This window comes from Clytia hemisphaerica, unplaced genomic scaffold (assembly GCF_902728285.1).
Source record: "Clytia hemisphaerica strain Z4C2 unplaced genomic scaffold, Clytia hemisphaerica genome assembly, whole genome shotgun sequence".
In the NCBI taxonomy this organism is placed as follows: Eukaryota; Metazoa; Cnidaria; class Hydrozoa; order Leptothecata; family Clytiidae; genus Clytia; species Clytia hemisphaerica.
The window spans coordinates 1,690,716-1,705,349 of NW_027103721.1; the positions used below are offsets into that span (position 1 = coordinate 1,690,716).

At 37.8% G+C, this 14,634-nt stretch overlaps 2 protein-coding genes across 3 annotated transcripts; both read right to left on the reverse strand.

The window, feature by feature from the left end:
* Positions 1–3,542: 3,542 nt before the first annotated feature.
* Positions 3,543–5,370, reverse strand: LOC136804423 (Kruppel-like factor 18). Its single transcript, XM_067061134.1, has 2 exons — positions 5,154–5,370; positions 3,543–4,511 (listed from the first exon to the last, which is right to left on the reverse strand). The coding sequence occupies exons 1-2, from the start codon at positions 5,310–5,312 to the stop codon at positions 3,543–3,545; spliced, it is 1,128 nt and encodes a 375-aa protein (XP_066917235.1). The 5' UTR covers positions 5,313–5,370.
* Positions 5,371–7,616: 2,246 nt separating this feature from the next.
* Positions 7,617–14,485, reverse strand: LOC136804374 (uncharacterized). 2 transcript variants are annotated; one of them, XR_010846271.1, is made up of 2 exons: positions 7,945–8,395; positions 7,617–7,669 (listed from the first exon to the last, which is right to left on the reverse strand). XR_010846271.1 is itself a non-coding variant. In XM_067061084.1 (2 exons), the coding sequence occupies exons 1-2, from the start codon at positions 14,350–14,352 to the stop codon at positions 7,665–7,667; spliced, it is 330 nt and encodes a 109-aa protein (XP_066917185.1). In that variant the 5' UTR covers positions 14,353–14,485; the 3' UTR covers positions 7,617–7,664. The 2 variants fall into 2 exon arrangements, 1 of the variants encoding a protein (XP_066917185.1); XM_067061084.1 differs by lacking the exon at positions 7,945–8,395 and adding an exon at positions 14,028–14,485.
* Positions 14,486–14,634: the final 149 nt, after the last annotated feature.

Below are 14,634 nucleotides of genomic sequence, written 5' to 3' on the forward strand. Positions count from 1 at the left end.
GGACAGTGTAGGCCTGTTGTCATGCGAAAAGAACCAATTGAATTGCGCAAAAAGCCGTGTAGTCCGCTTTGAAAAAGTAACCGGTTAACAATGTATTAAAGTCGAATCCAATATGCAAAAATATTTGGCGTGCGAGAAAAGATATTGGACGAGGCTTCGCCGACACCAAATGCCGCTATTTACGCGTGTCGGATAATAATGTATTTTATTTGCTATTATATTTGATATATCTTTAGACTAGTAAACTAGTCGGTTATTACTTATAACCTTATAATAAAACTGTCAATCAAATAATGTAAAGACTAATTAAATATTCAGCGCGCGCGAGAGAAAAGGAAAATAACCGACTAGAAGCTACTTCCAACGCCTTTTTTTCTTCACCTAAAATTGTAAGGAGAGACATACAGATTTCTGTATGTCTGACCCGTGCGGAATTGCATTTATTTTTCTTTCTGTTTATTGCGTTTTTAGAAATGCTCATTTATTTATATGTTCCCATGTTCAATGTTACGATGAAATATCATTTAGTCAAAAAAGTTGGATGGATTCTCAAAAACTTAAAAAAAGTTGTAAAATTAAACAACGTTTTTTGAGGGAAGTAGCTTCTAGTCGTTGAAATTCAAAAAAGAGACGCAACTTCACCCCTTCGATTCTTTTTATTTGGAGCTTGATTTTTTGTATATGGGTCTGTTTTCAATGACTAGTTTACTAGTCTAATATATCTTCGATATTTGTCCTTATTCACATGTCTAAATAATACTTTCGGATTTGGCTGAATTTATCACACTTATTCCTTAAGTGAATATTTTTGTAGGTGATTTTCTTTCCAAAAACTTAGATTTTTGGGGCTTTGACACTAGTTTATTTCTTTGTTTAGCTACAATCAAGCCTAAGTAACAATGCCTGAATACGTTAATAATAACGCGAGTTTTGATTATTTGCTGTTTTTGCCTTTGTTTGAATCATTTCAATTATTCTTCACCCTCTAGGTAAAAATGATATATTCTCTTCTCTTCTCTTACTAGGGTGAAAGCTTAGTGACCTCAAAATCTTTCCAACGAACGTATATCCCGGATCTTATTTTGTTAAGTGTGCAAGTGAAGGGATGTGTCCGCAAGAGAAAAATTTATAAAAGTTTTTTATACCCCTGTCTCACAGCGCCGGTGGAACTTTTTTCCTCAGTGGAGATAAAAATTCCTATTGAAATCTCAATGGGGTAGAAATTCTAATGTCCAAAGGTTAAAACATCCAGTGGGATGGTTTTGGAGTGCCATTTCTAAATTGAATTTTGAGTGGAGTCAAAATCAAAGTCAATTTCCCAGTGGGGCTGAAATTCCAGGGTATTTTCCACTGGGGACTAAATTTTTGCCAAATTTTTCAGTGGGGCTGGGGTGCCAGCGGGTCTGTCTTTTTATCAAAGAATACGAAACTTAAGTTTTAAATGTTATGAAAAAACGACTCAAAAAAAGTTCAAAAGTTTACTGCCTCTTTGATACTTTTACCTTTAGACTATCAATAACTAACAAAATAATAGCTGTCGAGGAGCTTGAAAATACACCAGTGAAATTGTACATTGTTTATTTATGCAAGGCTATTAAATCAGAACCTAGGTAGACCCTTACGATAAACTAACTCCAACTGGAAAATGCTCAGGAGATTTTAATAAATATTAATCCGAAATTTCTTAAACAAGTAATGCATCTTTTCGACCGTAGCCGCCAATTGCTGCGTGCACCCTGAAACCGCCCCAGTCTTTTTTTTCGCGCCTAAAGACAATAAAAAAAAGTGAAAAAAAGGGATTGGATCGAGTCTAGAGGGTGGTAAATTAAATTATAAAGTGGCACGCGCCTGACCGCGATCGAAAAGGTGTATATTAAAAACAGAAACAAACTCGTGAATTTTTCTTTCAAGATGTTATAATTCATTCATATTTTTTCATTCTTACAATTCAGATGTTCTATCATTTTTTTACCGTATGTTTTGCTGAGATGTCATAGTACCGACTTAGATAAGTTTGATTTGCTGTTATGTTGGCTGCGTTTCGTTTAACCTCAAGAATCTTATTTGACAGTTCAAATTGTCACTTTTCGCAAATCAGAAGCTTTTTCTTTTCCTTGTTGATAGTTCTTCTTTATCTCACGGCTCTATCTATTTGCTTTGCTACAAAGATTCTCTGGGAGATACTGAAATCTATGTTTTTGTTCCATCTTCCATCAATAGTTCCAACTGATTTGATGAAAAGAATTGGGGTTTGTTGTTTTAAATTCTTCACTCTATGTATGGCACTGGTGTGTTGTAACAATTGTATTGAATATGCTGTATCATTCACCAATACAATCAGCATTTGATTTCTAATTGTTTGTGTTGTATCTCGACCTGATATTTCTTATCGTCTTTTGTTGATGTTATCGCATTTGCATGGTTTGAATTCAGAGTGTTCCTTCTCCTAGATGAGTTGTCTTCACCACGACTTTAAAGAGCCTCATCTACCCTTGCGTTTCATTTTGGACTTCAGCTTCTCCTAGACGGACTGCCCTCCCGGGCTACGGAGCTCCATCTACCCCTTGGCTTGAACTTTCTGTCTACATGCGCTTTCGCATTTCCTAAAATTAAAAAATAACATTTTCTTTTAAAGAATTCAATGATATGTGCAAGTCAAGATGGCGTCGTGTTTTCTAGCGGTAGTACCTGAAAAGCAGTGTGTAACTGCCATCGACTATGAATCCCTTCTCAAAAGAAAGTTGTGGTAAAAGTTGTGTACTTTTTAGATGAAAGAAATTAAATTCATGTTTTAAAGACCCTATTTTTTTTCAAAGAGACAATTTTAGATCTACATTATCATAGCTGTCGACCGTAGTGTAGTAGTAGAACATCCGACTTCGTAGCGCAAGGTTGTGGGCTTAACCCCCCCTGCCGGGTCATACCAAAGATTCCCAAAATAGTACTCAATGCCTCTCTGCTTAATGCTCAGCAATTAAGAGAAGGATCAAGGTGAAGTGGATTAATCCAATGAGAAAGAGTGGCGCCTTTCACTACCTGCAGGTAGATAACTATCGAAAGAGGAGCCTATTCAGATTGACTGCAGTCGCAGACTTACTAACTTAACCTACTTTACCAAAAAAACTAAAAGAAATCTATTTCAGTCAAGCTGAAACCAAAATACTTACGGTAGGAAGTCCGAAGCCCCCTTTGTTTGTTGTATTTACTTGTGATGGTTTGAAAGCAGCTTTATTGCCCTTCTTTGGGCCGCCAAAAGCACGGTTGTTGTTTGGCTTTTTGTCCTTGGTTTTTGGTGATCGCTTTTTGAAATCCTAAAAGTAAGAAAATACAGCCTATTAGATTAGCACTTTTCAATTCCAATTTGAATTGAAAATATGTAATTTGTGAATATTTTTGTTCGAAATTTCGGTAATCTTACCAAATCTTTTTGGTATTTTGGAATGCTGAAATTCGTTATGATATCGGAAAAAGACCTATTTTTCAAAATCGCAAAGCTTCCCCACTGACGCTTCATCAGAAATGATCAGAAAGCAGAGTTATAGTTAGTTTCTAGTCCATTTTATGTTGGAATTTATAAATACCTTAGGTAAACCAAAGCCACCAAAATTCAACGGGTTCTTATCTTCCACGTACCAATGTGCATTTGCTGGACAACCACTGGAGGTTGTTTTGGGCTGCAACTTGGTTGTTTGCCAACCACTGGAGGTTGTTTTGAGCTGCGTTCCCATAGTTTGACAACCGTTGGAGATTGTTTTGGCTTTTAGCTCGATTGTTTGACAACCACTGGAGGTTGTTTTAGGCTGCATTCCCATAGTTTGACAACCGCTTGAGGTTGTTTTGGCTTTCAGCTCGATTGTTTGACAACCACTGGAGGTTTTTTTAGGCTGCGCTCTCATAGTTTGACAACCGCTGGAGGTTGTTTTGGCTTTCAGCTCGATTGTTTGACAACCACTGGAGGTTGTTTTGGGCTGCAACTTGGTTGTTTGACAACCGCTGGAGGTTGTTTCGGCTTTTAGCTCGATTGTTTGACAACCACTGGAGGTTGTTTTGGGCTGCAACTTGGTTGTTTGACAACCGCTGGAGGTTGTTTTGGGCTGTGCTCCCATAGTTTGACGACCGCTGGAGGTTGTTTTGGCTTTCAGCTCGATTGTTTGACAGCCACTGGAGGTCGTTTTGGGCTGCGCTCTCATAGTTTGACAACCGCTGGAGGTTGTTTGAGGTTGTAGCTTGCTTGTTTGACAACCGTTAGAGGCTGTTTTGGGCTGCGTTCCCATAGCTTGACAACCACTGGAGGTTGTTTGAGGTTGCAGATCGATAGTTTGCGAAGCTGCGTCTTTACCTTTCCCTCGTTTTGCTTCTCTCTCCATGTGTTCGATAATGGTTGAGGTGAGAGACTCATTTTCCGCTCGCAATTCATTGTTTTCCTTCCTCAAAGGTAGAACGGTTTTGTTATGCCCAGCGGCCTTCCTTTTTAGAGCAGAATTCTCGAATTGGAGGCATAGCTGACGCTCCTAAATAAAAGGTGTATAGATGCATATGAATAATATGAGAGATGAGCTCGCTAATTTCCACTATTTTTTAAGAATATCTAAAATTATCAATGCCTTCGAATGTTCTTATAACTTTTTGAGTTTTAAGCCTCTCTCAATATACTATTCAATTTTTCTTATTTTCATCATTTTGTGAGAATTTTTTTGCAATTTACAGTACTAAGAAATTGGGTTAAATTAAAATTAAATGAAATTGAATTAAGGTGGTTAATCAGCGGAATTTCAATTTAATTTGGCAGGTTGCAAACCTTTTCTATTTCTATTTGGTTTAGTTGGACGATGCTTTTAGGGCCATTTTCGCAACTATAGGCGCTTTTAATGAGCGTCCAGTCAGCAGCTTGGACTGACTACCCAATTCCGCGCACATGACATGGGTTACCAGGGTAAGGGTTCGTCGTTCACTTGCCAAGTGAACCGTTGTGAGTAGGAATCAAACCTCAGTCGCCTGTAACTATAACTTATAAGTGGAATTTTCCATAGCTAAATTCCATAAGTGTTCCTCGTGCGTCTCCGAGTTATGGCGACTCTACTTTATTTATTTAAAATACAGAAGAAGTGTAAAAAGATGTTTAAACAATGCCGAGATAAGAATGTTCAACTTACGTCCATCGTGCGACGGAGATCGACGTTTAGTCGAATTATTTCTTTATCTTTTTCTGAAAGTTTTCCTTCCAGAAAATAAATGGTATCTTGCAATTGCAAGATAGTTTGCTGATCATTTGTCAATGTATGAATATCCATATTAGCCATTATATCACTCATGATAACAATATAATGATACAAGATTCGAGTAAAAATTCTCTACGAACACTTTACTCAAATCTGGATTCCCGAATAAAGAACAAAATTTTCAAATTGTTTTTCTAATGTTTTTTTTTCTAACTGACGTCAAATATTTTTTCTTTTTATTTGATATCATTTTTTGTATTTATTGACGTAAATCTTTTTTAATAAAAAAATCACGTGATCACATATATTTTATTTTTGCCTCTTAAAGAGTGATTAGCGGTCACCATCGGGGAAATGGGTTAGTGTCCACTTATTAGAAGTGTCTGCCTTTTAGAAACTTCTGCTCTAGGAATTCCGATTTTGAAATAAAAGGCCATGCTGATAATTCAGATATTTTCCTTCATATATTGGATGAGACTGCGTCCAAATAAATGGTTTATTATCTGTTCATCGTTAAAATATTTCTCATTTTCAAACTTAATTCCAATTTATAAGCTCGTAAATCTGGTTTCTTTGTAGTTTTTTATTCAAAAGTTTTATTTTTATTTTGTGACGTAATGTCAAAAAGAAGATGCTCAATTGTCATTGAACTCGTTGTGTGACGTCAATTTTTGAAATATAGCCTCTATGGAAGCTATATATTCGAAAATATGGGACATAAAAGAAGCCAATCAAATGTCGCTATTTACGCGCGTCGGATAATAATAAGCAGTTATTGGACATTGTTAACCGGTTACTTTTTCGAAGCGGGCTACACGGCTTTTTGCGCAATGCAATTAGTTCTTTTTGCATGACGACGGGCCTACACTACCCAGAGTTGCCCGTCGTTAGGAAAATTCATTGTGACGTCACTTTTTCAAAGGAAAATGAACAATGCGTTGACATTATTTCTCTCATTTTTTATTTCTGAAATCAGAAATTATAACAATTTTTTATCTCTTTTCGCTTGTTTTTTTTCTCGCTTAATTTCGCTATTTTTCCTGGATAAAGCGCTAAAAATCAATCGAAGCTGAAGGAAACGGTTAACAAATACAATAATGACCGGTTAGTGGGGGCTGTACTGAAAATATTGCCCTCGGTTTCAGTACGAGGCGAAAAGAGATCAAAAATTGTTATAATTTCTGACGTCAGAAATAAAAATTGAGAGAAATGATGTCAACGCATTGTTCATTTTCCTTTGAAAAAGTGACGTCACAATGAATTTTCCTAACGACGGGCAACTCTGGACAGTGTAGGCCCGTTGTCATGCGAAAAGAACCAATTGAATTGCGCAAAAAGCCGTGTAGTCCGCTTTGAAAAAGTAACCGGTTAACAATGTATTAAAGTCGAATCCAATATGCAAAAATATTGGGCGTGCGAGAAAAGATATTGGACGAGGCTTCGCCGACACCAAATGCCGCTATTTACGCGCGTCGGATAATAATGTATTTTATTTGCTATTATATTTGATATATCTTCGATATTTGTCCTTATTCACATGTCTAAATAATACTTTCGGATTTGGCTGAATTTATCACACTTATTCCTTAAGTGAATATTTTGTAGGTGATTCTCTTTCCAAAAACTTAGATTTTTGGGGCTTTGACACTAGTTTATTTCTTTGTTTAGCTACAATCAAGCCTATCTAACAATGCCTGAATACGTTAATAATAACGCGAGTTTTGATTATTTTTTGACTTTGTTTGAATCATTTTAATTATTCTTTACCCTCTAGGTAAAAATGATATATTCTCTTCTCTTCTCTTACTAGGGTGAAAGCTTAGTGACCTCAAAATCTTTCCAACGAACGTATCCCGGATCTTATTTTGTTAAGTGTGCAAGTGAAGGGATGTGTCCGTAAGAGAAAATTTTATAAAAGTTTTTTACACCACTGTCTCACAGCGCCGGTGGAACTTTTTTCCTCAGTGGAGATAAAAATTCCTATAGAAATCTCAATGGGGTAGAAATTCTAATGTCCAAAGGTTAAAACATCCAGTGGGATGGTTTTGGAGTGCCATTTCTAAATTGAATTTTGAGTGGAGTCAAAATCAAAGTCAATTTCCCAGTGGGGCTGAAATTCCAGGGTATTTTCCACTGGGGACTAAATTTTTGCCAAATTTTTCAGTGGGGCTGGGGTGCCAGCGGGTCTGTCTTTTTATCAAAGAATACGAAACTTAAGTTTTAAATGTTATGAAAAAACGACTCAAAAAAAGTTCAAAAGTTTACTGCCTCTTTGATACTTTTACCTTTAGACTATCAATAACTAACAAAATAATAGCTGTGGAGGAGCTTAAAAATACACCAGTGAAATTGTACATTGTTTATTAATGCAAGGCTATTAAATCAGAACCTAGGTTGTAGTGCAAAGGGATTTGAGACTGACAGTGTTCGGAACGTTGATATTGTTCAAACTAAAAGGTAAATTACAATTGGTCAAATAAGTTTCAAAATAAAAAAGTCCAAAATATTTGAAAGATTTTCTAAGTCCAAAATGTCTATAAAAGTATAAGTCTAGATGTTTGAAAGTATAGTGTGTAAATATGAATTGAAAAAGTATAAGTCTATATGAGTGAATAAGTTTCAATGTACTGAAAATATACAAAGTCTTAAACCTAAGGCACAGAAAAACAAAATGGCTGACACATGAAAAAAGCAAAGAAACAAAAATGCAAAAACAAAAACCTACCAGGTAGCCAGTGAATAAATACTGTGAGTACCCAGTGCACAAGTGAAAATCAAAATGAATTATTATTAAAATTTGTGAAAATCTGATTTCCTTGACATCTTGACTCTATGACTGTCAAGTCAGATCTGAAGTGAACTGAAATGTGTGCCTGTATTTATATAAAAAATAAGTCCCTATCCATATTATGTCATTAAATTAACTAAGTGAAAAAAAGCAATTAAATGAATGAATAATTAAAAGTAATTATCCTAGAGTGACACATTGTTGACAAAAATGAACTTTAAAACAAAAGACACTCCACATGAGAATTGAGAAACTGATGTGTCACAAGGGACTGAATGAAACAAAAGAACAAAGGAAAACAAGTGAGACTCAATGAAAACTGTGAAATAAATTTTTTGGTTTTTCTAATTTTATAATTTTTATGGAAACATATTCAACAATACCAAGGTTGCATAACACTCCCGGCCAAAGCAAAACAATTTATTTTCCAGTTCAGTCTATTAGAACAGTTCAGTAAACAAATCTGGATCATCAATACCATGTGCAAGAATAAGACTTCGAACCGATCTCGAGGTTTCACGTTTGACATTTTCGTTTGGATTCTTATATTCTACCACGACACGTCTGACATTTCCATCGTCCCCGGTTTCGATTGATTTGATCATCCCGTACGTGTAGGTTTTGCTGATCACTGAATTGACTTTTGTGAATAAAACAATATCGCCAATTTGAAGGTTACGATCTTGGCGAAACCATTTGCTTTGGTGCATCAACTTTGGTACATGACTCAAGAGCCAAGTTTCGAACCATGAGTCATAAATTTTTGTATTCGTTTTCAGAATCTTTGATGGATCGTCTGTAACAATGAAATCTCCAACAGGACTGCGTTCATTATTTCGTCCAAGAAGCAATCTGTTTGGCGTTAATAGATCCATGTTTTCAACAGCTGTGACGTTGCCAACAGCTAGCGGAAGATTGTTGCAGGTGTTGGCAATGGTGGCTGTCAGTGTTTCCCATTGTAGGATTGAAAGTCTTTGATTGTTGAAGGTCTTTTCCAATGATAGATTGATGTGTTTGATCTTTCTCTCTACCTTTCCATTGACATTATGTCCGCCAACTGGACATGTTTGAAATTCCACGCTTCTTTCCTTGAACATCCTTGATTTGACATCAGTGTAGTTCAACTTCATGCCTTTTGTAGCTTTGACGAGCTGTGATCCTTCGTCGCAGAATACTTTCTTTGGAAAACCATATCTCGTTGAAAATCGAGTAAACGCTTGGATGAATGCTGAAGAAGAATAGTCGTCCATGACATTGATCATCACTGCAGAGGTGGAACAACAACAATACACAACTAGCCATATCTTTACTGTTGTTCGCTTGTGTGAAGGTGAAAATGATTGATATGGTCCACTGAGGTCGATCTGTGAGTTATAAAATGCCGGAGCAACTGTTAGACTTGAAGGTGGAATTGGTCCCATGATGGCTTCAATCCGCTTCTTGAGGATGATACGACATTTTGTGCATGTTCTTCTGATTAGCTTGACAAGCGAGCGGCCATTAATGATGTACACTTTCTTTAGAATTTCTCTGATAGTAGTTTCAATGTCAGAATGACATGCAGAGCTGTTCCAGTGGATGTCATACACAATGCTGAAGGCTATGGGTGAGTTTCCATCGATTATAGGTACACAAAAGGATGAGCTGGATAGGTCCAACATGGCAGATGTGAATCGTCCGACGATTGTTGTCTTTGTATCTGATAGGATGCGCCCATTGTATGTTAGTATCCCATCTTTAAGTGTTGAAATTGGTTCATATTTTCGTGGTTCGACGAGATGAAGAATTTCTTCTGTCGCCTTTTTGAAGAAATAGAGCTCAGCCAAATGGATTTCATCGTTTGTTAGCTGAGTTGATTTGGATGAAGACTTCTTTCTTGTGATGTTGCAGAATTTGATAACGTAAGCAAGAATTCGGATGACTGTCGAAAAGCTTCTGTGGTTTGGGTCGATGAGATAATTTGAGTGTGTTGATCTCTTCTTGAATTCTTTGTTGTTAATGTGGAAGATTTGAACTTCTTTATTCACCTCAGAGATCTCTGAATCACTTAGCTTCAAATTTTCTGCACTCTTGATAGGAAATTGTGAATGATCTAAATGCATCCAATCAAAGCCATTTATCCAAGTTGAGGTCCTGGAAACATCTTTCAAGGTTGCTCCCTTTCGAGTGCCAATATCTGCAATCATGTTGTTAGTGTTGACGTAGAACCAATCTTGATTTGAAGTGAATCGCTTGATTTCGATGACTCTGGTTCGAACATACTGCTTGTATGTTTGTATGTTTGTTCTCGTTACTTATCCAATGTAAAACAATCTGACTGTCTGTCAACTTAATTGAAGATTGGTGCCACGTGGTTAATGAGCGTTTGACGATCTCTCCTGTATGGGTGTTTATCACAGCAGCATACAATTCTCCTCGTGGTTGAGATGTTCCTTTTGGCACAGTTCTTGTTCTTGAAAAGATCAGTTGACACGAGTACTCTCCATTTCGCCGTAGAAATCTTCCATAGATTGAAACGCAAACCATTGAGTGACTGGCATCTCCAAAGTCCAGAGTGTCCATCTTTAAGTCGATTGCATCTTCTGGGACTATGGCTCGATTAAATCGTAGATCTCCTATTTCCTTCATCATGTCGAAATTTGATTCCCAGATGGACCGGAGGTTATCGGGGATGATATCGTCCCAATTGAGTTGTCGCTGTACTAGATCCTGAAGATCAATTTTCATTGAAGCTATTAAGGGTGAAACTTTACCAGTCAAATCAAACAATTCAGCAACTTTGGATGCACATTGTCTTCTTGTTAAATTTGAAGGTATACCTTTTATTGATTGTTCAGGTTTCCTCCCACGAATCTTCTTGTTGAAATTGAGTTCCCCAACATTGAGAGCTAGCTCATCTGATTTGACAAGCCATCTCATACCACCAACATGGATTGTTTCTCCATCATCACTGAGGGTGCTTGGTGGGTCTTCTCTTGAAAATGCTATACCTTTCAATTGGAATCCACCACGATTCAATACAAGTTCGAGCTCATCTGCACGACGATGAGCTGTTTCAAGGTCTTTCTCGCCAGTTACACAATCATCAACATAAATATCCTTTTGCACAATGTTGTTGACTTTGGGGTATTCCTCCTTTGATAACTGAGCAATTTTGCGCAAAGCGAATTCGGCTTGGTTGCTGGACGATTTGACTCCGTATATCAGAGTCTTGATAACCTTCTGTTCTGGTGATTTTGATGGATCCAAGCTGTTTTGCCAAAGATATCTCTGATAACACCAATGACTCTTGTGTAGCTTTATCGTATTGTACATCTTCTTTATGTCTGTATGGATAGCTGTTGGTTGGACAGACCATCTGATTAATATTTCTTGAAGATGATTCAGGTTATTTCTGCCTTTTGCCAATACGTCATTTAGGCTGAAACCTGAAGCTGTAGGTTGGGACGCATCGAACACAATTCTACAAGGCGTACTAAAGGAGTTAGATTTCCAAACGGCTCTCCATGGAATATAATAATGCATCTTACAAGTTTGCAGTTGGTCCTGGTCTTCTTTTGGGAGGTTGCATACATATTCAACATATCCAAGTTGCTGCAGCTTTGCTTCTGACTCGAGAACATCTTGCTTGTCCTTTTGATTGTTGGGATGATTGAGTTTTCGAACTTGTTGCTGATATGTTTTCATTGCCTTGTCCTTGTTGTTGACCAAGCGTGCTTCTGGATCTGCTATGAAAGGAAGGAGTGCTGTTGCAGTCTTGCTCTCCAAATCAACGGTGATGGATGAATTGATGATGCTCTGCTCGATTTCCTCTTTGCAGCTGATGACATCATTTGATGGTTGCTTGCATGCTTTGCAGTTGCGACAATCTGGGCAGCGATATGATATCTCACTACCTGTTGCTTCTACTTCTTCAAAAATCTTCATTGTTGTTGAAATGTGGGTAGGTGATTCATCGTGGAAATTTTGTTGCACGAGATCTGTTGGATTGCATTGGCTGAATCCTAGCAGAGGGACAGCTGATTGGCTTCTAATCATGTTGAATTGATTTGAAAAGAATGTGGAGGATGTCAATGTGTTGAATTGCTGATGAATTTTGGTGAAGCTGTGATGTGGTCCACCGACCACTCCTCTTCCCCCAGTTGAATTGTTGAATTTCGATTCGTACAATGCAAGACCTGATGGGAGTTGGATGACCATTTTTGGGTGATGACGAAGGTATTTGACTCCAATCATCATATGCACTTCACCACCAATGTTGTTTGGAAGCTTTGGAATTGGACTGGTTCCTCCTGATGAGATGTGATAGTCAATGATGTCTTGTTCAACGACGTCTAATGGATATGTTGGGAATGTAGATGTGATACGATCGAGACAAACACCGGAGAACGTGACTTCTTGATCATCGTGAAGTGGGATAGTGACACTGAAGATTCCATTCAACGATTTGGTTTGACACTCACCAACGCCACCAAGTATGACCGGTTCGGATGATATCTTCTTTGCTTTGCTGCCGAGTAGCTCTATTGCTTTCTTGCTGACAACGAAATCGCTGCAACCATTGTCGTAGAAAATTAACAAGTTGTTGCCATTGATGGATATTTGTTGAAGGAGATACACACCACGATCATCGCATATCTCGTTGCTGGCTTTGTAGAGTTTGATCTCCCTTGAGAATTGAGGTAAAGCTGGACTTTTGATGAAACGCTTGACAAAGGTATCGAGAAGTTGTTGATTTGATGGTTGAGTCTTGTGCTCCTCACAAACTAGCACATGCTTCTTGATGGTGTCGTTTTGATGGGATGGATGAGCACAGACAAAGTCGTGTTGGCACTTTCCATCGACATGTTTTCCCGAAGATGCATCTGCTCCAGGAAATAAGCATTGAGCGCAAAATCCCTTCTTCTTCAAGATGGTGTATCGATCTCCAGGTGATTTGAATACGAATGATTTACATGTGTAGTACTGCATGATTTTCTTTCCATTTCGGCTTTTGGTTGCAATGTGGTCTGCTCTTCCCTCTGGTGAATTGCAAATGCTGCAGTGTACGTCATCACCGTCTTGATTCCAGTGACATGAACCATTACGTCTGGCACCAGCATTCTTGTCATCCTTCTTCTTGATTGTCTCTTTCTTGAAATTTAAGAGACGTTTTTGTTCATTGACTCGTCTCTCCTTGATTAAGAATTCAATCATCTTTTGCCAAGTTTCCTTTGGGCTGAGATCCTCTTCACCAAAATCTACCAAAAATTGAGTTGATCGTCTTTCACCGATGACTTCATGAATATCTGAAATGCTGCTACCATAGTACAGATATTCTTCAATGTTGTGTTTTTCTGCAAGGGACGACACATCCTGCATGATATTGATTAGAGTGCTTATGCCGGATATGAGCTTCTCAGGATCTCGTTTGTTGAAGTCGATACTTTTGAGTTGATGAAGTCTTCTGGATAACATCACTTTTGAGTCACCGAAGGATTTTTTGAGTCGTTCCCAAATTTCGTCTATGTTGTTGATGGTCTTCACCATTGTTAGTGCTGCATCTGTCAGATAATTGTTTCGTAGAAGATCTGGTAAAAGTTCCTTCGGAGTTGAAGACAAGTGCATTTTTTCGAAGTTGGTTCGAAACGTATAAAAATCAGTATTGGAGTCATAACCAGAGAACTTCTCTAATTTGATATTGAGTTTAGATTTGTTAAACTCAGAATGTTTGTCAAGTTCTCGCTTACTAATTTCCTTGGTAAGATTGAGGACGTAAGCCTGTTTCTTCTCATCTAGGTCGACATATCTTTGCCCAGTTTTGCGGATCATGATAAGTGTTTCGGCACTTTTGATAGGTGAGTCAAGGCATTCAGTATAACTTTCTGTGATTTTATCAAATCGTTGATGAACGTTCGAAGAAAGATTTTCCCGTAAGAGTAAAAGTTCAGAGGATTCTGCTTTGTCCATTGCACAATCAAAAGTTATCTCTAGCTTTTCAATGTCTCTATTGATGCAATCAAGACGAAAGTTGATCTTACGTTCTATTTGGGCTGCTTCGTTATCTTTGATTTTGGTCTGACTCAGGTTGGCTTTTGATTTTCGGTCGTAAATGCCTGTTATGAATTCTTTAATTGACATAATTGCTTGATTAACAGAAATCCTCACATCTTCCTCGAGTTCCTCTTTTCGACGTTTGATTATGACCTCCTTTTTGCGAATTGAGCTTCTGATTTGTTCGAGCTTTGTGATGATAACATTTGAATCTTCAGGACTGAGATCATTGATTGGGATTTCTTCCATCATGTCAATAGCATCTTGTGCCAAAATCATTAGATCGATGGCTTCATCACTTGGCTCTGCCATTATGGAGTCTAGTTGAACAGTTTGAGTTGTGTCGGAGTCAGTATGAGTTGCGTCGAAGTCGGTGTGAGTTGCGACGGAGTCGGTGTGAGTTGCGACGAAGTCGGTGTGAGTTGCGTCGGAGTCGGTATGAGTTGCGTCAGAGTCGGTATGAGTTACGTTGGAATCAGGGTGAATTGATTCACGAATAGATAAATTATGAAAATGAGAGGTGAGTTCTTCGCCAATGCTTCTGAGGGGAATGATTCGGCCAGTTGAATTGAGTTGGCTGTAGTCGATCCTTGT